The following is a 24575-nucleotide window of genomic DNA, read 5'->3' as shown; positions in this document are numbered from 1 at the left end:
TTTCTTAATTTATATATTAATAATTTAAACTTTCTTATAATTATATCAACATTTCTATATATACCATTCTATTTTAATAGTTAATGCTAATTATCAACTTAATAGTAAGAATCAGAAAGTTTTTAAAGGAAATTTTTCATGTAAGTTGCATTGCTATTTTTTTTTGAGAAACAACATGTCTGACCAATAACTCTTAATCATAGGAAAAAAGCTTAAGATTTAGTTAACTAAATACATGAGTTAGCTTTTGAATATCAGTTGTAGGGACCTGAGAAGCCCTTATCTCATTCCAGAACTATCCAGAGATATTGTTCAACAGAACACACGATTCCATGGCCTTAGGAACACCAGGTTAGGAATGACTGCTACTCAGATGTGACTGAAAGGGAAGTGTCTGGCAAAAAAAATGCTGGTTTGTTTTGTTTTCTCCCCCCCTTATCTGAAATTATTTTTCTAGTTTTATTTCCAAAATGTTATTTCAACTTTCTCATTCCTGGTCCGCCAGGAAAATAATTTATTGACCTTTTCACCCCTTTAACATACAAGTGCACTTGAGTGTAGCAATTGCTTACAGACATTATTCTCAACCAGTTAATTAAGTTCTTTCTAGAAACTATTCATAAATTATCATACATTTAAAAAAATCTATTAGGATAAGTAATGCAAGTGTTTCACCCTTAGGAAAATGTGAAGACTAACCATTTTTTTGGCATTACAAATTTACTTTTTCGCTTTGTTTCTCCTGCAATAAGAGACTATCCTATGTTTCTCACATAAATCCTATTACTCTCTTGTTAAGAATTTTATCTTCTGTGATCACTACCTGAAAGAGCCGCCATAATTTTCTGAGACTTTATTCTTCCTTTTTGCTCATTCCAGTTTCTAAAACCAATTTTCTGCTTTCTCCTATATAATTCCATGTTCCACTTTATATTTTGTTTTCAAATACACCTATACATCAATTAATCAGTAACAAAATGAGTATCAGGCATAATGTGAGTCTGCTACTGAATGGAACAGGGACTCCAATGACAGAGGTTGCACAGAAAGCAGATTTACTGAACACCATCTTTGCTTCAGTCTTCACTGCCAAGGCTACCCCTTAGGAATTCTAACCCAGAAGATCAGGGAGAAGGTTTGGAAAAAAAAGGACTTTCCTTTGACTGAGAAGGATTAGGTAAGAGACTATTTAGTCAAACTTAACATCCTCAAGTCCATAGACCCTGACCGGATATATCCATGACTGCTGAAAGAGCTGGTGGCACCACTGTGAGTCCATAGTTAAAAGGTCATGGAGATCAGGAGAGGTGCTGAGGACTAGAAGAAAGCAAATGTCACCCTGGTCTTCAAAAGGGGCTAGAAGGAGGATCTAGGAAAGTACCAGCCAGTCGGCCTCACTTCAGTTTCTGGGAAAGTAGCAGAGCATTTCATTGTGGAGATCATCTTTATCCACATGGATGATAAGAAGGTGATCAGGAGTCATCAACATGGAGAAATCACAGTTGCCCAGCCTGATTACTTTCTACAATGAGGCAAATACCTGGACAGATGAGGGAAAAGTAGTGGATATAATCTACCTCGACTTCAGCAAGTCTTTTGACACTATCTCTGATGACAGGCAAGCACAAGGTCCTGCACCTGTGTAGGAACAACCCCAGGTACCAGCACAGCCTGGGGCTGACCTGCTGGGGAGCAGTGCTGTGGAGAAGGACCTGGGGGTCCTGGTGGACAAGAAGCTGTCCGTGAGCCAGCTGCATGTCCTAGTGGCCAAGGCCAGCGCTATCCTGGGAGGCATTAGCAAGACCATTGCTAGCAGGTCGTGGAAGGTGATCCAGCCCCTCTATTCAGCTGTGGTGAGGGGCTCCTCAGGACAATAGAGACATGGAGCTCCTGGAGCAGGTCCAGCAGAAGCTACAAAGATGATGGGGGGACTGAAGCATGTCACTTATTAGGAAAGGCAGAGGGAGCTGGTTTTGGTTAGTCTGGAGAAGCCTGAGACGGGATCTATCGATGTATAAGTATCTGAAGGGAGGATGTCAAGAGGATGGACCAGGCTGTTTTTAGAGGCGCCAAACAATAGGACGAGAGGCATAGGCAGAAACTGGAACACAGAAATTCTGCTTGAACATGAAGAAGAACTTCTTTACTGTGAGGGTTCCTGATACCTGGAACAGATTGCCCAGAGAGGGTATGGAGTCTTTTTCTCCAGAAAAGAAATTATTTAAGAGCTGTCTGCACACACTCCAAAATACTGTTGGTTTAGGGAAATCTGCTTGTGTAGGAGGTTGGAGTAGATGACCTAGAGTGGCCCTTGCCAACCATAGCCATTTGATAATCCTTTCTGATTCTGTGACCTACTTAAACAGGCACTTGTCTGCCTTTTTTTTTTTTTTTTCCCTCCATTTGACATAACATATGCTGCATGTTGTAGAAATAAGGTGTTACTTTTGAAGGATATTGTGCGCCAGCTATGGAGGAAAGAAGCATGCTATATTCATTCAATATCAGTAAAACCTGTTCTGGTACCACTGTAATCTAGACCAGGACTAATGCATAGTTGACTCCATGGCAAGAAAATCACAATGTGCTTATAGTGTGTTTGCAATACACTAGCCTTCTCTCTGTTTGTGGCCAGTTAATCAAAATTGCCTCTTCTCTCTTTTTATTATTGCGCATATTGTAATTGCTGTTTATCCAGCAATCTCAATCTCAAGAACTGAATAGAGGTTCTTTAGGGGAGATCTAAAATGACTGGAAGATACAGAAACACCCTGAGATCTTATAAACCTCCTGTTCTTTTTATAAATATCTATCTCTCTATTTCTGCCAAATGACTCACTTGCAATACCTTTAGAAATCAAACATGAACACAAATACATGTTACCTGCACCAGTGTAGCTTAAAGGTAGAACATGAAGGATGTGCAGGTATCCAAACAACAATATTGAAGTCCTTAGTAAGTGTGGCTTGACTTGCTTTAAAAACTCAGGATCCAGTAAGACATTTGAAGTATTCCAATTGTCAAGGCGTGTACTTCAAGAGCAGCCTAACTCAGTGGAGCTTCTAGATAATGGAAGCACAAAAAAGAAGAGATGTTATAATAAACAGATAAACCCTGTACCTGTACCCTCTTCTTAAAGTCTTTAATCTAAATGAGATTAAAGAGATCTTTAAATAAATGTACATTACAGACTGTAACTATCAAACTAAAACACTAATTAAAGCAGATATGTTATAGTATAAATTATCTAGGCATAAGGTTTTAAAAAGTTATTTCATCTTAATTACTTAAACCAGTTAAATATTTTGTTGCAACTGCAGACTCCATGCTTCTCTAGATTAAGAAATAGAGAAGATTAATTGGCAAACTCAAGTCTATAGTTGTTTCACTAATAGATCTAGAAGGAAACCTAGAATTTATATAGAAAAGGCCAATCAAGACTGAACCTGTAACTGTTGACTTCTTCAGAATGATAGTTATGACTAGCTAGGGTATTTGAGAGAATCCACCACAATCTGCATTTCTTCTCCTACTTAAAACAAATCTGAGAAAAAGCCAAATGTTTTCATCTTTCAGAATTATGGGTTTTAAGAAATTAGGATATAGTGCAACAAACATTTGAACAGAGTTTTCAACATTTTAAACCTATTGAGGTCTGTGAGCATTTCTGTCATGGGAGTAATGGGAAATTGTTGGCAGTTGATTTAGGTTTCCTGCTTTGATATCATATTTGATGGTATGATGTTGTGTTGTACTGAGCAGTTTCTTTAGTTACTATTTTGCACTGGGTGGTTTTGTTAAATTACTCTGAATGGTTTACGTTGTATCACATGGTTTGTTCCGTATTCCCCCCAGAGTCCTGTGGTTTTCCCCCAGGCTGGTTCCTTCCTTCATCCCTCTCATCAGTTGTATCCCATGGGCTGTAGCTCCTCTCCTGCCAGAAGACAGACTTTCTTCTCCTGGACGGCTACTTCCCAGACTCTCTTTCCCCTGGAGTAGTTCTACAACAAAGTTGTGGGACGTTAATACCGAGACAGAAGAGCGCCTCCCGTCTTTTGCTTTTGTCCTTGTCGGAGAAGCTGGGGTCCAGAGCTAGCCAAACAGGACCCCACAAGGCAAATAACCCAACAGTATGATATTTAAATATCTGGGAAGATTAAACAGTGAAAAAAACCCCAAATAATATTTTCTATTACAGGGGAAGTTTTGAAAATTGATTCATATTCCATTTTACATGGATTTTAATTACCATTGAACACATATCAGCATAAGAGTATCACAGCACTTATTCCATTGGAAATCTTTGTATTTCTGTAATAGTTTTAAATCTAATCCCAATCTTTTAAATTCCAATATATATTCTCTATCCAAAAGTAATACGTAATATTATGTTTCCAGTTCTATTAATACCTATTTTGCTTGTTTATACTTGAAGAAATTAAAAACAACTCTACAACTGAATTGTTTTATTTTTCAAATTTTTCTGCTTTGTGTTCTATGTTTTTGATTTTTGCCTTCTACTTTTCCTATTCATCATTTAGCTAAGATCATCATAACCATTTGGAGGAATATTAACTAATGAAGATAAGATATATATTGTATAATTTTAGCAATTACAGAAGAGTTGTATAATAAAAGGAATAAAAGAGAATTTGGAGTATCCTGATTTCAAGAGTTGATACATGAGCTCGACTTCAGTGGATAACATGGTAGCCAGTCCTCCTACGAAGGAATAGAGGACTGGTACTTTTGGAAAAAACTCATCTGCTGTCATTACAGTCACAAGTCTTGATTCACTTGGAGGGAGGCAGATTCAAGTGTTTTTCAGGCTCAGGACTACTGGAAGCTGAATTCATGCCTCAGATTGAAAACCCATTATGTCAGGTTGGGGAAAGAGCTTTTGGTGCTTAGTTTTAAAGTAACTTACTATGCATCAGATTTCTAGATCATTAATGAACTAAAAATCATATTACAAGAAGTTTGGATTGTATAATTACTTACCCTTTATCAATGACATTTAAAAGGCAATACTCTAATGCATTTGTGTAGACTCTGCAATATCAGCATATTTTGAAAATATGAGAGTCTATCAGCAACATTCAAAAAAGCGAAGCTTTTAGTAACTTGACATTTCTCTTATACAGAGCTTGAATTCCATTAAAAAATAATTTTCAATGCATCTCTTGTCTTTTTCACGACAAATAACATTCTAGTAATCTGAGCCACAAGAGGGCACACAATAAGCATTTGGCAGCCCAGTGGCCACAAATGTATAAAACTTGGTAAAAAACACTGCAAAGTATCTCACGTAAATGTTTCAGAAAGCCTAGAAAAGTTAATGTTTGTTGGAACAATAAAATTACAGCTTGTTGAGCAATGTAAATCTTTTTCCCTTCAAGCGCATATGTAGGCATGAGTTTTTTCCATAAAAATACATCTTCCCTTCTATTAAGCCTTAGAAATTATTTCTCAGTGCAATTAACTTCTAAATGCTGTCTATGCTTATATGTATACATGCTTGTATGTGTCCACATACATCTATGGGTGGAAAGTAAGAAACCATGTAATTACCAGACACTAGATAAGTACATTTGTGAAGATGGTATGAATAAAGGCGGTGAAATAGTTTTAGGAAAAAACATAAATGGAAAACTGAGAAGCAAAAGCCTCTTATATTCTCTCTTTTAAGCCTTGTCTGTTAATTTTATTATGCTGCAGAAAATTTTGAAATATACAGTGCTGTAACCAATGAATATAAGTGGAGAATTTAGAATTGGAGTATTTTGTGTTTCATGATTCTGTAATTTTGACATAATTGCATACAGGCATAAATTCAATGTGCAAGTACCTTATCACTGCATGGTACTGCAGTGACAGTTAGACAGGGAAAGGCTATTCACTGAACAATTGTGGCATAGTTCGTGCTAAAACTAGATCAAGAACTGATAGCAGAAGTTCACAGCTAACATTCCTGATAAGAATTTCCAATTACACTTAATAAACCTTCAGATAATATTTAAGTGAAGCTCTGCATCACTGTTACTATTTCCTTCTCATATCACAGTCCCATGTTCATCCACTTGAATAACCATGCCTTATTTTTTGCCATTTGTACTCCCACAAATTACTCCAACAACTTCTACAAGTCTAGTATTTTCTTTTTCCATCTATTCTAAAAATAGTTAAGTAGCACATATAGTAAATACTACATAGCAGATATACATGGTAAAGAAAATACTTTATTGTACTTAAGGAGTTTCTTAGTGCTAATACAGCCTTATTTTACAGATTTATACCAAGAAGCAAGCTCTTGCCTGAGAGAACAAGTAGACAGTCTTAAAAGAAACTAGAAACTTGCAAACTGTTGATTTGGCCTCCTATAGATTACCCCTTCCTACACTATATGTGCCTGGTATATATAAGACATAGCTAGCAACCTCTTCATGTAAACAAAACTATGTTTGCAGTCAAAGTTCAAGTGCTGTCTCTGTTACAATTTGAAATAAATAGGCACAGTCAGAAAAACAGAGACAATTGCTAAGGACTGCTGATAGAAATTCTCAGATCTTTCTATAGAGAGAAGTGGGTGTATATTTTTGTCTGATTCAGACCCAATTCTCCACAAGCCTACTCTGGTTTTTGGTGCTCTAAAAATCAGACTGTAGAATTCTCTCTGGCTCTGTGTGACTGAGAGGTGTCTGCTTCAAATCACTGGCTGAGTACCAATAGTTTCTGTGACAGTTTATGGTAGTAATAATAAGCTACTTCTCTCTATAGGGAAAGAAAACTATGATGACTGCTACTGTAAACAAAAATCAAAATCTAAGAAACAATAGGCAAAATGGAGATAGTTAAGTATATTCACACTAGGACTTTCACAATCTAAACCACGAGTTTCAAAAAACAGTGATAGAGATAAAAAGAGCTATGAGAGATCATTAAAAAATTAAAACACTGGCACCTATAGAAGGCAGCTATTGAAGATAGCTACCTTTACAGCAGCCCCATACCCTTAATAAATCCTTTACTGGTAAATAGTTTTGCAAAAAGGATTAAATAAAAAGATAAATAAAAAATTTGCTTTGTGTTGGCTCAGTTTCAATGAGAAAAGTAGAAGTTGCTGTAAAGCAAGCAAGTAAAAAAGCTGCTGCAGAAAAAAATATCCCCCCTGCTTTTTTTTTTTCCTTTCTTTCTCTTCAAGATAAAAAGTATTGATTGTGGATAGGTAACCTTTTGGAAATCAGTTCTAAGGAGGAAAAGGTTGCACTTCACGGGCATATGTCAGGAGATGGATTGACGGCTGTTTTTATGAACACAGAGGAGATGGGAAAGATGCACATGGGAAAACACAGGATTATTCCTTTTTACAATCCTATGTAAAAAGGAATCAGGAAAAACTTCCCTCAGAAGACTTCTAACTACACTTTTATATTTCTGGCGTCGCTTGAAGTCTAGGTTACCTTACTTCTACCGTCAGCGTGGAGTACTAGCACTCGTAACACGGTCACTAGAAGCAACAGCCCAGCCGGTGCTCCAGGCCAAGCTTTGCACTCTAAGGGCTCGGCAGGGGCCGGGCACGCCGAGGCGCGGCGGGGCCCGCCCGGGGCCCGCCCGGGGCCCTCCCCCCGGCCCGGCCCGGACCGGCCCGGCCCGGCCCTTCCTTCCCCCGGCCCTTCCCCCGGCCCGGCCCGGCCCGGCCCGGCCCGGCCCTTCCTTCCCCCGGCCCTTCCCCTGCCGGGCCCGGCCCTTCCCCCGGCCCTTCCTTCCCCCGGCCGAGCCGCCGCTCCGGCCGCACGTCCGGGCCGGGCCGCCCCGCCCCCGCCGCGTGACCGCCCGGCTTCCGGGAGAGCGCCGGGCCGGCAGCACCGCCTCGGCAACTTCGGCGGGGAGGGGGCGGCAGCGGCGCCAGCAGCGCCAGCAGCAGCAGGGCCAGCAGCAGCAGCAGCAGCAGCAGCAGCAGCAGCAGCAGCAGCATGTCCGGCAACGGGCTCACGTACAGCGAGCAGGGCGGAGAGGCGGCGCCCGAGCTGGCTCAGGAGGCGGCTCCCACCGTGACCCCCTCGGCGCCCGCGGCCTTCGGGCTCTTCAGCAGCGACACCAAGAAGTAAGGAGCTCGCTGGGCTGCGGGCGGTGCGGGGCTGGCGGGCAGCCGCGGGCAGCGGCAGCTCCAGGGGCACGCCGCGCCTCCGCTTGTCTGCCGTCGTGACTCCGCGGAAAAGTTCCCGTGCGTACGTTTAAAGTGTGCTCACATAGTGGGTTACCTTTAACTGATTCTTTTAGTTTGTTTGAAAAACTGCTTATCGATTCTCCTCTAACCGCGGTGGAGTTGTCCTAATTTTGCCTTCAAATGTGTATGTATATATAAAAAATGTTCGTAAAAAGAAGTGTTCGTGATAGTTGTGGTTGGAAATGTAGTGGATCAAGTCGAGGCGGCCAGCTCGAAGTGGGTGTTAACAGTGTTAACAGTGTCTTGGTCAGAAGTCAAAATGAGGAAATGAAAAAGGTAAAAAAAACACCCAGCCAAGTGCACTGGTATAAATAGCTTTCAGCTCCTTAAGGTAAAAGTGGATTGGAGAGGAAGAATGTCCAAATGAAAGGATCAAAAGGTTTGCTAAGCTGGAATTGTATTCTACAACAAATTGGAAATCTATTCCAAGAGCAACCAATAAAAAGCACCATAAACTTAAGGTCTCATGTACATTAGAAAATCAATTGCTGCGTCTTCAGTTTGATTGTTCTGCACAAAGAGAACATCTATGCTCTGGAAACCTCGACTGATGTGTTTATTTGTGAGCTACAGCAGAGTAAATCATGAAAACATGAAGCTGCGGGCACTCTAATGCTTAGCTCTATGAGGCAGTAGCTGATGGGCCTCCTCAGTTTGCCAGATGAGTCTCAGTTCTTTTTCCCCTTCTATTTTGCTAAATACTTCACTTTTTTGTTCTGTTCCAGTTCAAATTTTCTCTGCTCTAGTATAAATGTACTTTTGTAGATCTGTGTGTTTTAGCTGACTTACATTGTTTGCACTCTTCTTTCCTTGTCTCCTTCCATAGAAACAACTTGGCACTTTATTTTCAAACTATTATTTTGCAACTTTCTTTTTTCCACGGGGTGGAGGGTGTGGTAAAGTATCATTGATCATGGCCATACTTTTCTAAATAGCTCATAAACTTATGACTGTTTTGCAGGGGAAGTATAGATCTCTGTTTTATTAAATGCAGAAGCTGAAGTGAGTGATTCTACCTAAGGCTCCCTAGTGATCACAGGGATCACAGGATTCTGGGGTCCTGAGATGTTTTCTACATGTGTATGTATATGGATGTCTTTTAGTATGGAAGAATCAGCAGCTTGTGATATGTAAGCATGCCAAAGTAATAACTGCTCCTCTAGACTTGCTCTTACAGGAGTGTAATCATCTAAAGGAATGACTTGAGAGGAAAACAGACAGCTGTCTGTGGTCTTTTGTAGCTGACAAGCAAATTCTTGCTGAAATAGAGTGTTACCCACAAGTCACTTAATGCAGTTCGCTTCAGCTTAACACTTGTGTGGTTAAGCTCTGAGTATGAATTGGGTAGTTGAGGAACAGATGCTGTGCAAGGAAGGTGATTTGTGTAGTGTGGAAAGACCACTGGACTGCAAGTGAGGATTATTGTTAGACAAGCAGACTGTAGCACTCCAGTTGGAAAATATAGTACTCATTCATCAAGCATATACATTGTGTTTCTAATAGTTCACTCTAGTAATAGTGAAAAACCTGCTCATCACAAGGCAATATAAGAGAATATAGAGAAGTGCAAGATGTGTCCTTGGATCTTGTGCATGAAGGTGTGTGGGTTTAGTGAAATATTCCACTAGTGAAATGAAAATGACTCTTAAGCTCGTTAAAGGTTGTTTGCTGATCTCTCTAGATTTTCTCATCATTGCTGCTATACTCATGTCTGATATTATTGTGTTGTTTCAATGCTTGGCAAACTTTTTTTTGTTGCTGAGGAAGGGGGGATTCTTCCTTAGGTCTTCTGATGATACAAGAAATAATCCTACTCAGCAGAGGGATACATATATAATTCATGGCCCAGAACATAACAGCTGGACCAGAGCCCTGTGCTTGCCTGTTGCCAGTCAGTCAGAACAATATAATGAAGTTAATGTATGAGTATCAAGATACTACTGTAAGCACTTAATTGAAAAAGTTCCAGTCTTTTTTTCTTTGTGTTGTCCGTCTTCCCTGTTTGTCATGAAGAAGTAAGCCAAAATGGTTAGGAAGATAATGAAGTGGTTAGAATAAGTTGTCTCTGATTTTGAGACAGAAGAGCCCACGCAGAGGCACAAATCAGTATTGGTAGACTTAAATCTGAAATCCAAAGTTAGTCAAATATGAAGTATTTGTCCTGATTTTTTTCCTCATATTTTAGTAGGTCTACTCTGCTGAAGTTCATCTCATGTAAAAGCTTTGAGTATCCCTTGGTGCAAAAGCCTATGTGTTATTCTCCTGATAAAGCTGCCTTTTTTACCTTGAACATTCAATGATCTATCCACTAACTTTCAATTACAAATATAATTTCAATTTGATTAATGAACATAGTATTTTTATGCTTGTATTGTAGTTTGGTTAAAATGTGTGCTATCAGTATTGAAAATATATTAGTTTGTCAAAATTTCTGTCCTGGTGACATCTTTATCCTGACAAAGTGTAGTTTTACTGTTAGAAGATAATTAAAGATAACTGTTTATTTCATGGTCTCTTATCTTAATATACACAAGGTGCATTATGTTGCACACACCATGTGTAAACATTGTTTCTCATTAGATGATATACTGTATGTGTCCACTGCAGTGAAAGAAAATAGAAAACATAAAACCACAATTTTGGTCTGCGTCTGTGAGATGACTGTACATGTTCAGGACAGAAGAGAGGAGATGAGGAGGAGGGTTTCCTGATCTCGCTGTAGTATTGCAACAAGTACATATGAAACTGATTTCTTACCAGTGTTGGCTAAACTAAAACTGTTACTGAATAAGAGATTTCATTACAAATGTATTATATTGGTGCTAGCTTTTTCTATGTGTATTTAATCCTGACTAAAGAGGCAAATAGAACTTGTGGGTTTGGTATGCATTGCTGTTAAAGCCTTTTGGTTAGTGAGATGAATGAAGTAGATCTGGTGTTCGGGGCATGGAATTTTTGTGTTCTTTCAGTTAAGCATCTCAACAACTAAATAATTGAAAGATCTTACATATCTGAAATGAGTCAGTCTTTACCTTCTTGTGTGGAAAGGGCCCTGTTGCATGACTGGAGATGCCTTTTGTTTTGCTTCCTCTCTTTCACACTTGAACTGATCATGAACTTGAACTGGCAAGTATGATATTCCTTGATAAAATTTGTGTATTTATGCTTTAAGAATGTATTTGTGTGTCCAGGTTGGTAGTTTGACACTTGCCTGTGAACTGGAATATTCTAGATATTCACATGTCTCGCATGTTTCAAAAAGAAGAGAAAGGGTCAGGTTCTGGTCACCAGAGTAATGGAGGCAGTCTGCAGAGAAATCTTTGCCATAACAGATGTTTTCAGTAGAAAATTTGTAAGAGCCGATAGGTTATGTGAATCTTATGTACAAGCTGAATCCAGCATGTGGGCCTCAAGCTATTTCTCCCAGTTTTAGACTGACAGACTCCATGCAGTAAGTACTGCCAGTTGGATTTTCAAGATCTGTTTAGTGTAGAGAAATACTATGTGATTTACATCACTTAAGTTTATAGAACATTGTTATAGTTACGTTATGCCTTATTACATCATTATTGTTCCAAGTGGAGGAGTGAAAATTCTAATCACCTTCCAACATGTAAGAGTACTTAGAGAGTTAATTAGAAACACAGAATCCCTGTTAATTGCATATATTAGGGTACAACTATAACTGCCTACAGTTAATCGCAGATGGACAGAGGATTTTTGTCTATGTTAATTGCATTTTAAACAAAACTTGCCTGCATGTAAAATGAAAATATAATAATGTTTGGTACTTGTAAGTGGTACAATTTCAGCAATAAAACTAGTTATTGCTTTAGCTGATAAAATGTAAAAACTTAAGGGTGAACCATAGGAGTAACATCAGTAGATGTCAATTGTTAAGTGCAGTATTGAAGCAGATGGCAAAATATGTAACACACATTTTCAACTTTATTGATTTTCATCTTTAAACTATTTCTGCCAAGCAAAATACATTTATAATTTATTAGACTTTTTTGTTGCAGGTCTGGCTTACATGTTTTGTTGAGCCATCGTCAGAAAACTCGGCAGTGCTGCAAACTCATTTTTCTTTGCAGAGATTTGCAAGCCTATTTTGCAGAGAGCTGAAGGTGGTGATTTCATTAAGATACTCATTCCCCAATTCTCTGTGCAGAAGACTTTTCCAAACCTATTGGAGCTAAAAACTTGATTTCAACAGCTGCCAGAGGTGTTCTTGGAGTCTTAAATTGATCTAGTTTTGTCTTGGCATATTCTGTTCAACCAGTCATGGAGAGATTGTACATAGATTGCCATTTGTGAAATTCTTGGAGGAGACTCCAGCTCTAATTTTCAAACTTGATGCATCCACTAGCTCATTGGCACAACTACTTTCTTTCTCCATCTGTTAAAATGGCCCTATGCCCACCAATATGGTTATATGCCAGTTTTGGTAGGGTATACAGCCCAGCAAAGATGAATGGTTTGGATGAACTGATGAGTGTACAAGATAAAATCTGAACCCTCTGGTCAGTACAAGGATAGGAACTAAATGCAGTGTACAAATGGAGGCGTACTATTGCAGAATACTTCTCCAGCTGAAAACTCTCAGATCTGATGGGAAGTACCACACAGTGAATATTTTCTTATTGCTATGCACTTGGCAAATATGAGGATGCAAGCAATGAACTGTTGATTTGCTGTAGCTCTCTGTAATGTTGTTACTATATTTTTGTGGCTTTTTTATTTGCTCAGAAAGGCAAGTTTTACAGTTTTGAGGCCGTCAGTGTGGTTTCTGCCTATTTACTGCATTGTCATATATTTGCTGTAGTCATTTGCTTTGATCTGCATCCTGAATGGTATTAAATAGCCATATCTACAGCTGTTACAAGGCTGAAATTCCACATGTTTTTAGTTCTGCATTTTTTGAAGGCTGTTCTTGTTTCTGCCATCCCCTGATATTTTGGTACTTGGAGGAAACAAGAACGGTTCTCGCAATCTGCCAGAAGATGAGCAGCATTGTAATGCTGTTAAACAGTGTTGCTGAAACTTGGACATATATGTAAATATTCAAGCACTGAGTAGGTTCTGACAACACAACTTCTGTGATGGTATCTTTCAAAGAAGCCTTTTCTCAACATTTTTGGGAAAGCTGGTGTGATGCTGCTTCTCACCTTCTTATAATCCCTTCACAACTATCAAAGTGGTCTACAAATGTCTGCAAATTCTGAGCACTAGCCTCGAGAAAGGCTCTAAGTTGGCACAACCATTTAAGTGGCGGCACCACTTCTGATGACACTCTTTCAGCCTTCAGAAAATTGTCTTCCACTGAGGAAGATTCCACTCTGGCAGAAGTTTCCCTTCTGTATTGGTGGTGTTGGTACTATCAGAAATGGTTATATGCAGTGCAATTGCAAGACTGAATATTTTCATCCTGTCAGACAACATTTCTTGTTGCTGGGTGAAGTAGAATCTTTAACTACTTTACTGACAACAGATAATCTTAGCTCGAATCACAGTCCGATCCAGAAGGGATTTCAAACTGCTTTGTCCTACTAGCTGCCATCTGGTTAGAGCTTTTGAAATATAGGTAATTTCAATATCTGCATTGATGATGGTGATAGCAGCAATTTAACAGGTGTTGATGTGCTGAGTTGCTCAAGTGTTGCTCAGGTAGTATCTGTTCATGACAGAGAAATGGGAGATGCTTTATTTAGTTTTTAACTTTACACTTTACTGTTTCCTCAATGAGAGGGAAAGAGTGCAACTGAACATCCGGACTGCAAGTGCTTTGAGAAATTAGAGGCAAAGTAACAATCAAATGAGTTAAATTCTACTTCTGGTCACTATTACTGGTTTTGTTCTCTGTGGCTCTCATCCTTACAGGATACTACAGTTATCCTGGTTTTCCTCACATCTCTAGTCTATTCTTTAATACTGTTTAGTTTGCTTTTTGCATAATGTGCTTCATTTTCAGATTGAAAAATTAGAGATGGCTGAAAAAGAAATAAATTCTTATCTCAATTTCTCTTTAAACCATAGAACAGCTACACTTACAGCCATATGATTCAAGGCTTCCTTGAAGTAGTAGTTGAATTCTGTGTTGTGAATTAGAAATAAATATAGTGTTATATTGAAAAAGGATGGTAGTACTGAACAGCACCACAAGATGTCATTCAAACAGTTTATGGCATAGACCAAAACGCAGTGAAACTCAGATTTCTTAATTTCCTGCTAGACGAAAACCCTAAATCAACAAAATTAACTCAAATTGCAGCATGTATTTGCTGCCAGTTAAGCGTCTGTGTTTTATGGGTCTGAAATCAATTTGCAGTTCCTCTTTAAATGTTAAATTCAAACTTGTTTAGCGTTTACACAGTAGCATGACCTAGAATAAACCAATTTATTTTAAGCAATTTGCAGTGCCAGTAAAATGCAATGAAAAAAACCAAATTTTTTTCAGGAAACATGGGACGTTCCCTAGGAGTTTGTTGCTACTCAGGTGCCAGAAGCAAAGGTTACACTGCTTTGTAAATGTGTGTTTTCTGCTTTAAACTCATGCACAGTATTTTAAATTTTATCTTGAAGGCCAAAAAAAAAAAAAGAATATGCTGTGGTTAAAAGTATTTCTTCTTGAATGCAAGAACAGTGCAATTGATACTGTGTAACTGAAATTATGCAGTGGATGGAAAACTTGAAACAAGAAATGCATTGTTAAAACTCAAATGAGTGAGACTTCTGAAACTTCTGTTCTATAAGGGCTTTATTCCATAACACTGAAATTGATGAAGGTTGCTTCCTCCCAGTGGTGAATTTGTTTACCATTCCTGTACCTTACCTTACAGTGCTTTCCTTATATGTGAAGATCTTCTGTTTAGAATTCACTCTCCTTTCCTTGAGAGGATTACAGCTGTTCCCGAGGTTATTGTTGCATTGCTAGTTGAGCTTCAGTTGCAGTTTTGATACTCATTAATCTTTGGCTTAATTACAGTGAAGGCTTATGATTAGTGGGTGACTTCTTCCAGTAACTGACATGTTAGAACTGTGGCAAAACTTGAAAATCTGTGGATTTAATCTTACAGTGTTGCTAAAACTGAGAAAATAAATGTGTATTTTAGCAGAATGGAGCAAATGTTTTCTTAATAATAGTTGTTTAGAACGTGTTGATGCAGTACCTAATGACGTGCCACAGATTCTGGATTAATATTTTAGTATAACTGGAAGTTTGTCATAGTTCCTATGGAGAGATGAAATAACTGAGACAGAGGTCCAGATTTATTGCATAGCTGTTTAAACTTCAATGATCTATAGTTTGTCTTAACCTCAGCAAGACGTGAGTTTTAGTGACTAAGTGTGTGCTGACAGTAGTATGGCATATTCAGAATTTTTCTTTGGATGCTGTTTGCCTTAATCAGCATGCAGAGTTAGGTGATGAATCCGTGTTTCTAATTTATACTATTTTAGCTTTCAAGTTGTAATACTTAGGAATACAAGCCTGTGGTGCTAAAGATTACAAAAGCAGCTGGGAACTGATTTTTTAATACATTAATAATTGACTTGTTGACTATATCCTTATGGTAGATACCATAAAAGTACTAAAGATCATATTTCATAGCACATACTTAATATGTCGTATGAGTATATTTCTAATTGTTGTCTATCACAGTGCTTTCATCTTGCAACTTTTGAGAATGGTGGGCCTATCTTGAAGTAGAGTTAAGACACTAGATTATGGCTTGGGAACTCAAGTGAAGTTTTGGTGAGTTCTTAGACTACATCATTGGGCAGACAGGTGGGAATCTTCTTGTTTTTCTGGGTTTTTTTTTTGCTCTTGGAGAGTCACTTTACCTCTTCTTACTTTTAGGGAAAATGGCTGAGACTATATATCTATACTCTGCCAAAAGTTTGGTATTTTTTCATCTGCTGTTGTTGGGACCATTACTTTTCTGCTTCATATAGTTCCACATAATTTGTCAACTATCAGATTAGGCTTATTTAAACCTGGTGTTGCTCCTGAAGTAATAAAGTTTATATTTCAGTCATCTACAATATGTACCTAACTCTGTAACGGTAGAGTCTCTCAAAATTTTACCAGAGAGGCAAAGGTATTGATGCAGCTGAAGGTTGCTTGCATTTTTCTGAGCCCCTGGCAAGTGGAAGGAAGTGATAAAGAAAGTATTTGCCTAGCATTGTGTATTGAAGAACTGCCACCTCAGCATAACTAATGAATATAGAAATATGAACTCGTGTGACTGCAAAGCTTACATTTACATTTATTTCTACTTAGAGGGATTTTATTAAAATATTGAAATTTCTTAAAAAGTAATGATCAAAAGATGAAAATACTTGTACTGTACAGTAAACTGTATTACAAAAGACTGAAATGCATTTGCTTTTCCCATTGTTCATGGAGGCTCTGATAAGAGTTGTTTTTGGAAGGAAATGACCTTTGAAATCTGCATATGGTATTTGTTTCTGGAAGTTCAAACAGCAAGGGAGTGTGCATCCTGTTACTTTGTAAGATTTTCTTTTTTTTTAGAGTAGACCTCACTCTTGGCAGGCAACCTTGGTTGAGTTCAGTAATTTTTTTAATTGGTTTTTTACATACTTCACTTAAAAGAATGGAACAAAACTCCACAATGCTGGGCAAAATAATTGAGGTGTCTTGCAGTATTAAGTCTGCTCTTAAAGGGAAAAACTTTGATGTTACACTGAAACCATATCTAACTGTAGAAGAAAAAAGGCTTGCTGCTGCTGGTGATCCATGTGAATGTATGAAGCAATATTTTACTTTGTAAGTATCTAATATTTGCTAATGATGGATTATAATTTGCTAGAAAAGATTTTTTAAAACCTAAACAAATAATCTCTTCAAGTAAGATTTGATTTCCAAGTGGATTCATCAGGAACTTTTTGTTTAATTCGTATTTTTCTTTCTTTATTTTTTCCCCTGCTGCTTTGCTTTTATGGAAACAAGGCTGGCTGAAAACAGGTCTTCATATATAAATTTCTGTGTTTTTTGTCTTTCCAGCTAACAGTTCAAAATGTTTTCATTTGAAATGTATGATAGAATATTTTCTATCAGCATTTAGAAGTAGAGCTCATCAATAAACACTTCTGTCTTCACATCTTAAAATAGCCTTTTTATTTTTTGTTGTTGTTTATTACATTCTGGGAGACGGTTTTCAGCATGTACTTGGATCTTGTTCTGTGTAACTTCCTCCATTTTTTGTTACTTGATCCTCAAGCCCAAATTCTAATTTCTACATTTTCCGCTTTGTTGACAAATTCTTCTTTTTTTGTTTGTTTGGCTGCTAATTAGTATTCTACCTTCCACTAGTTAATGAAACTCTCGCTTCTCATGATGACTGGTCCACATGCTCAGCCTTTCTCTTATCCTCGGTCAGTGATTTTTTAAGTCGGTGGGCTGTGGACACAGCCTTTTACCCAATTGGACCTGATTCCACATTGTTGCTGAGTTGTTTTTATTAGTTTCCTCTTTGTCTTGATGGTCCTGCAAAACGTCCTTGTGGCCCATCAAATTTGCATTCTTGGTCTACCCTCAGGGATACATCCTTCTTCAGAAGCTTTGCTAACCTCACCTGGGGTCTGACATAGTTGAAATATGTCAAGCCCTAAACCTTAACAAGGCAGTTCTACAGGCAAGTCATTTGTTTTTCTAACACACAGAGTTCACTGCGAACTTGTTTGTTAGCTGCTATCCATTTCATAGATTGAATCTCATTTGTTGTTGATCAGGCTTGAAAGTATACAAAGTTGAAACATCAAAGAACATTCTTTCTTAAGAAAATTTTTACGTATTTCACATTTTGCAGCAACAGTAGGAAACTGGAAGCAAGAGCATCGGTCTAAAAGCAACTTTCTAAATCAAGTCCTATCTTTTGCTATGTAACTTTTCTTACCATGTCATACAGATTCTTGCACAGGGAAGAATTATGACTTAAGCAGAAGGGATTAGAGGTTTCTAGTTTCTGTATCCAGCTAGAGCAAAGTGTCAGGCAAAGTACTACAAGCTGATCAAAAAGAACTGAGACTTACTCAGTATCCTATGAGGAATAGGTGAGTAGGAATGGTCAGCAAAATCAGCTGTTCCTGTGGCCAAGAGTGATGGGAATAGAGAGCTGCCAAAAATTAAATCAAACCTATGCTTCCTAAAATGTTAATTTAAAATGGAACTATACAGAGGGATTGAAAGTTAAAATGCTGAAATTATTAATGTTATTTTATGTACAGCCCCCAGACCAACAAATACTTTATTTCTGATATAAAAAATAAGGATATAGATCTGAGGGCAAAATATGGAGTGACTAAAACATGTGTGATGATATAGACATGAATACAAGCATCTTCAAGTCAAATCAGAAAAATGTAGAGTTTAATGTAATGAAAGGTGTGACTTTACCCAGGAACAGGAATGTGGACAATAGGAAAACATGTGTGAAATTACAGCATTAGTTACTTTTAACAGACCTGTCAATCTTGGGTGGTGTTACAAGAAGGTACACTGTACATTATGACTGGCCATGAGGAAGGTATCCAGCTGGAGACTTACTGAACTGATCTTAGCAGTATGCAAAACTGCAGGACGAAACTGAATGGGACATACAATTTAAATGATCAAAGTACACAACCAAACAAATGTAGCAATAGAAGACTGACCTTATACATCTTTGAATGTGTCCAGGAGTAGCTAAAGATAGTAAAAACCTTTGAGTGTGGTGCAGACACAAGTGGGAGTTACCAGTGATATTTGAGAAGTGGTACTAAAGCAGGCAAGGAAATGGAATACTTCCTTTTTTCTTCCTTTTTCCTTTTTTTAAAATAATAATTATTAAGTGAAGCAAATATTGACAGTATAAAGAATCTGTAATAGGTTGCTCCGATTGTTTCATGAAATGCTTGATTTTGAAAAAAGAGTTAGACTTAAATTTTAAGTTGCATGTAGATATGAGTTTTATGTGCCTTAGGTTAGTAGGAAATGTGGTGATTGCTATGTTGGGTTTTTTTACATTTAGTTGCAGTTCTTATGTGGATGTAGACTGAAATGTGGGCAATGTGGATTTCTTGTGGGGAGGCACAAAGCAGATGCAGTACTGGTTCTGAAAACATGAGGAAATTTTTGTTAGAGTCACTCTGTTGCAAGTAGGAAAAATACTATTTACAAGTTTATGACTGAATGAATGACGGTATTTTTTTCTTGTAACTGATTCCAGCTTTGGCTTACATCCTTTTCTTCTTCCCATATGAAATTATGAGGGCAGTGATAAATCAGAATATATCCAGGTTCTGCATTCACTTTTGAAGTCTTGTCTGGATATATTTGGTCTGGCTGAGATGGAATTATTTTCCCTCACAGCAGTCTTCATCATGCTGTGCTTTGAATTGGTAGTGAGAAAGATGTTGCTAACAGTGTTGTAGCTATTGCTGAGCAGGGCTCACACAGGAGTCAAGACTGTCTCTCCAATATCCCCCTTTCCTAGCAGCCTGGGGTTGGGCAAAACCTTGAAGGATGTGTAGCCAGGACTTGTGGCCCAGGGGGATATTCCCGGACCAAGGGGATATTCCATACCATATGATGACTGATCATCAATAAAAGTGAAGAACAAGGAGAAAGAATGCCTACCCTTTCTTATGGTTTTGGTCTTCCAGAGCAACTGGTATGTGTATTAAAACCCTGCTTCCTGGGGAACTGGCTGGACATCACTTGCTGATGTGAAGTAGAGAATAAATATTTTGTTTTCCTTTGCTTCTGCATGCAGCCGTTGCTTTTGATTTATTAAACTGTCTTTATCTTGACACATGAGGTGTTTTTCCATCCTATTTTCTCATCCCCATCTTGCTTCAGGAAGGGAGGGAAAGAATGGCTTATTGGGCATCTGGTGTCCCGCCATGGTCTCCCCACCATGGTGCCTTTCACTTGTGTGAAAGTTCACAGAGTTTGAACTTGGAAAGCTTTCAGAGTTCTTTGGAATATTGCAGGTGTCTTCAGTTTTTATTTGATTGTATCTTTCAGCAAATCAGGCAATCCAGATGTTACAAAAAAGCTGTTTCTTCAAATAATATTTTTTTGTAAACTTTTGTACTCTGTAAGTGCAGTTAGACTGTGATCTGTTTGCATCTAAAAAGCCAAGCAGGATGAGGTTTCTTATTAGTGAAGCTAATGAAAAGCTGTATCTACAAGAGAACATTCTTATTAACTTGATATTTTTTGGGAGAATTTTATTTCAGCTGTAAAAAGTACTTGGACACTGTATGTATCTAATCATCAGGCTGTCTTAGTCTTACAGCTTGTAACACTTACTGCAGATCTGAGGCTTTTAATCCTCAGGATAGGGGATAGCAATTTACACTGCAGAAAGGCAGGTAGGAGGACAAGTTTATATCCCTGATTCTTAATGAAATTCAGAGCATACTGAAGTCTCGACTTTTCATTGATTTAAATAAGCTGATATTACATTTTAACACAAACGTGCCAACTTCTAGTTGTTGCATCTGGCCCTCCCTGGGGGACAAGGGAGAAGTGAATGAGTTGTTGGTTTAAACTAAGCTCTTCTTGTGCTTTAAGATTTCAACCATCGAGACAGGTTCAGCTAACAGCAGGTGGAAATTGCATGGTATTACATTGTTGTTAGAGTCTGATACATTCTTTTGCCAAACACTTCATTATACAGAGTGGTAGTAAATAAAAGTAGGCAAGAAGGAGCAGTGCATCACTGTAAGTTGCTGAACTTATGCAAAAATATAAAAATGGTATTCTGCTTTGATATTTTAGTTTTTCTAATTGATGCTTTACTGTATTTCTACCATAGAAATGAAGATCTAAAACAAATGTTGGAAAGCAGTAAAGATTCTGCAAAGCTGGATGCTATGAAAAGGATTGTTGGGGTATGTGATTTTTTTTGTTACTGTGTTTATTTGTTAGGGGATATGGGAATTTATTATTATTTTTATTTACTGGATAGGAATAATGCTTTCCTTTTACAGATTCTTTACCAGATTAGCACTTAAGTCTCTAAATGATCTTTAAAAGTTGTAGTGATGAATTGATCAAATTCTTATCTTGGAATTTTGTGTAGAAATTGGTGTATTTGGATATGTTCAGTCACATGCTTTTAAAATATTTCTATAACAATGCCAATATGCCTGTAAATAACTATTTTCAGTGAGACTTTGAATAGGAAGTGGCTTCTGAAGAGGAGCTTCAAATTTGTCACACTGGAAACAACAGAAATTTTCAGGAATAAAATGACAAGTTGCATTAATTATTTTTATTTTATTATTGTATAAGGTTTTTCTTTTTTGATTGACTATGACCCCTGAATATTTGTTAACATGTTTCAGGTGTATGTGTACTCATAGAGGTGATTGAATTATGTTTAACACTACTATATATTTAAACCCTATAAACGAAATATCATTAAGTTGATGGTATCCCTTTATTTCTTCTTAAAAGTATGGGAAGAATGTGCTACAGAAGATTGCTCAGTGGCCACTTGGCTTGTTTGTTTTGGATCTTTTCAATTTGTTTTCTGTAATTGTTTTTTCAGTCTAATCTGGATGTGCTTTTTTGTTCTGCTTGGTTTTTGCATGCTTAATCCTGTCTAAGTATGTACCAAAGTGAGTAGGTACAGGTGGTGTCATGTGATCATGTTCTTTCCTCTGACTCCAGAACTGGCTTTTTCTGCCTTATGATTGTCCAGTGATGAGAGTTTTACTCAGGATGGTTGTCTTTTTGCCTGTAATCCCTTAGTCCTGCCAGAGACACCATTTACCTGTGAGGTCTGGGTAACTTATCAATTGTTATTTCATAACATCTTATTCATTTTGGAAAAGGTTTTTTGATTCATCTTCTCCAACATGATGTTAGATTGCTCAAGGGTTTGACCAGTCTGGCATACAGATGTGCTGTAGCAAAAACACATGACTTTTATAAGGGCCATGATAAACTTACATTCTTCTGCTTCCCTCAGAAAATATTTTTCTTTCTGGTTATTACTGTGGCTAGGAGAGCTGTGGCAAGTTGCCTCTTGTTCCTTTGATTTTCTTTTTTGAAAAGCTGGCTAAATCTTTATCTGTATGTAGAAAGTGTTGAAACTGAATGTAGTTGTGTATGTATGTATATGGGGGGGAATTAAAAAACATTATATTGAATCAGCTTTGAATTTTAAACCAAGGCTTTACTGGGTTGTTTTTTTTTTAATTTTCCTTTTTTTCCTACAAAAAATGTTGTCATTAAAAATGAGTGTGCAATGAGCAAAATCTCTATTATTAGATACCTGCTGCTGCTGAACAGTCAAAGGAGGTCTTAATAACTTCTTTAATTTCCTAGAAGTGGAGATACGTAGTTAGTAGTGATAGCTGTGATCCTTGATGGATTTAGGCTGAAGCGATCAGGCTCAGGAGGTCTTCAGTGAGGGAAGGCAGAATTTATTGGGCACATTCTTTCTTCTGCTCCCCCATTTTCTAATTCTGACAATTCTCTCCAGTTTTCAATCACAGATTTCTGGCCTTTTTTTAAGCTCATGGTCATTGCTTTCTGTTCCTTTTCTAAGCACTGTGTACTGCACACCTTCTGATTTTTGGATATTTTTTCCTTTGCTCAGCTGCTGCTGCTTGAAGTAGAAACAGCCTTCTAGCTTGTAAGGCTGATCATTACATAACCACAAGTGATTTGTTTGATTTACTGAATCCTCTGTTTTCATTTTATTTCATATCTTCAAGGTAATTGCTGTTTCCTGTACTATGTTTAAAGTGTGTTTCATAGCAGATACCTAGCACCAACCTCTGGCTGACACAACAAACGCAAACAATGAGCTTTTTGGGTCAGGACTGGGACATTGCACAATATGAGTATGAGGCCTTGTAACTGTGATAATGTTCTTGTAGAGCACAAAGGTGCTTTTGTGCTTACCTACAGAGGGGACCCTACATTTCTCAGGGATAAGATGTGTTTTTCAGAGATGAAAGGCTTCCTCTAGCCTTATTATTACAGGAAAAAGGAATTCTGTCATCATAGTATTGTTTAACATGTCTCACTGGAATGCTTATTTTCTAAGTTTTAGATGGTTGAAAAAACTTGCATACAGAATCCATGACTTCTCTGGCCAACCTGTTCTACTCTATCACAATGACTTTTTCCTAACATCAAGTGTAAACCTACCCACTTTCAGCTTAAAACTGTTATCTCTTTTTCTGTCATTACATGCTCTTATAGAAGTCCTTCTCCAGCTCTCTTTTAGCCCTGTTTATATACTGGAAGGTGCTATAACATTGCCCCAGAGCCTTCTCTTCTCTAGGCTGAAGCCTGTCCTTGCAGGGGAGATGCTCAGTAAGGTGTCTCTAACCACGGAAGCCAGGTTAGTCTTTAAAGGCCCCTGCCACCCAACCTAAACTGTTCTGTATGACCGTAGTTCCATGATACCAACAGTTATCTTAGAATTTTAGTAGACTTTAAGAGGCTAAACCTTCATTTGTTCATATAGGTGTGATAGCAAAGTAGCAGGACAATGCTGGTTATGGCACTTTTTGTGGTTGCTTCCTCCTTTAAGGTAGTTTGTGAACTTTCTCCTAGGGAGAGGGAGAGTCATTACAAATAAAACAAAATCTGTCTTCCAGAGAGTGACTTAAAAGAATTTAGTTTCAAGCATAGGAGTAGTCCTGTTTTGATCTTCTCGCTTATCCCTTTTGTTGCATGAAGGCAGCCAAGTGTACTTTTAGCTAAAATATGACTTTCATGATCAATGACCTTTTTTTTTAAAATCAGTATGTTATTTTGTATGTTTCTTCCTTATAAGCATGCAATAAAATAATTGCAGTCTTTAGAAGAATATGAACAACACAGCTGGTTTAGAAATAAATTTTTGGGTATACATATTCTATTATATGCATGGAAACATAAAGCTGATATTTCTTTTAAAACATTCACTGCTATTATAACAACCAGTACTAGATCTTGAAACCTGTTTGAAGGAAAAACCAGTAAAATTTCACTCCTGAAGATTTTAGAACATAAGTTTAGGAAAAGTAATGTGCCTGATTTTCCTCAGAGAGTATCATGCATGTCTGTGTGTCTCTCACATGTAAAAAAAAATCAGTACATCTTGACATTACACAGCATTTCTGCTAGAGTGAATGTTTTTGTGCAGAAACTCCAGGTGTATAAGACAACACAAATGGTGAATATCTAGGAACAGCGACAAAAATGATCTGATAGATGTTAGTCTTGGAAAGAACCATTATGTTCTTTCAGGTTAATGATCCGTAAGCTAAGGAGGGTTTACGCAAATTGCTATGCAGTAATGAATCAAAATACACTCTTTTAAAAGGCCCTAA

The 24575-nt window shown here is 37.7% G+C and overlaps 1 protein-coding gene across 6 annotated transcripts in view; it reads left to right on the top strand.

Annotated features, from left to right (window-relative positions):
- The first annotated feature begins 7805 nt into the window (after positions 1-7805).
- The window catches only part of AP3B1 (adaptor related protein complex 3 subunit beta 1), a 152912-nt gene continuing 136142 nt past the window's right edge, over positions 7806-24575 (top strand). For 2 of the 6 annotated variants that reach the window (XR_014951448.1, XM_085567240.1), the window contains exons 1-2: positions 16572-17016; positions 21053-21128. Coding sequence is in view for 4 of the 6 variants with exons in the window: in XM_085567240.1 (XP_085423366.1) it covers positions 16685-17016; positions 21053-21128 (408 nt within the window). In the remaining 2 variants the exon portion in view is untranslated. Of the gene's footprint in view, positions 8106-16571; positions 17017-21052; positions 21129-24575 lie in introns of those variants that run through there. The other 4 variants (XM_021531843.4, XM_085567241.1, XR_014951449.1 and 1 more) reach the window with 4 other exon arrangements.

The sequence above is a fragment of the Lonchura striata genome, chromosome Z (genome assembly GCF_050655825.1).
Source record: "Lonchura striata isolate lonStrDom1 chromosome Z, ASM5065582v1, whole genome shotgun sequence".
Classification (NCBI taxonomy): domain Eukaryota; kingdom Metazoa; phylum Chordata; class Aves; order Passeriformes; family Estrildidae; genus Lonchura; species Lonchura striata.
The sequence above is the reverse complement of the archived record's forward strand: the minus strand, read 5'-3'. Positions and strand labels throughout refer to the sequence as shown.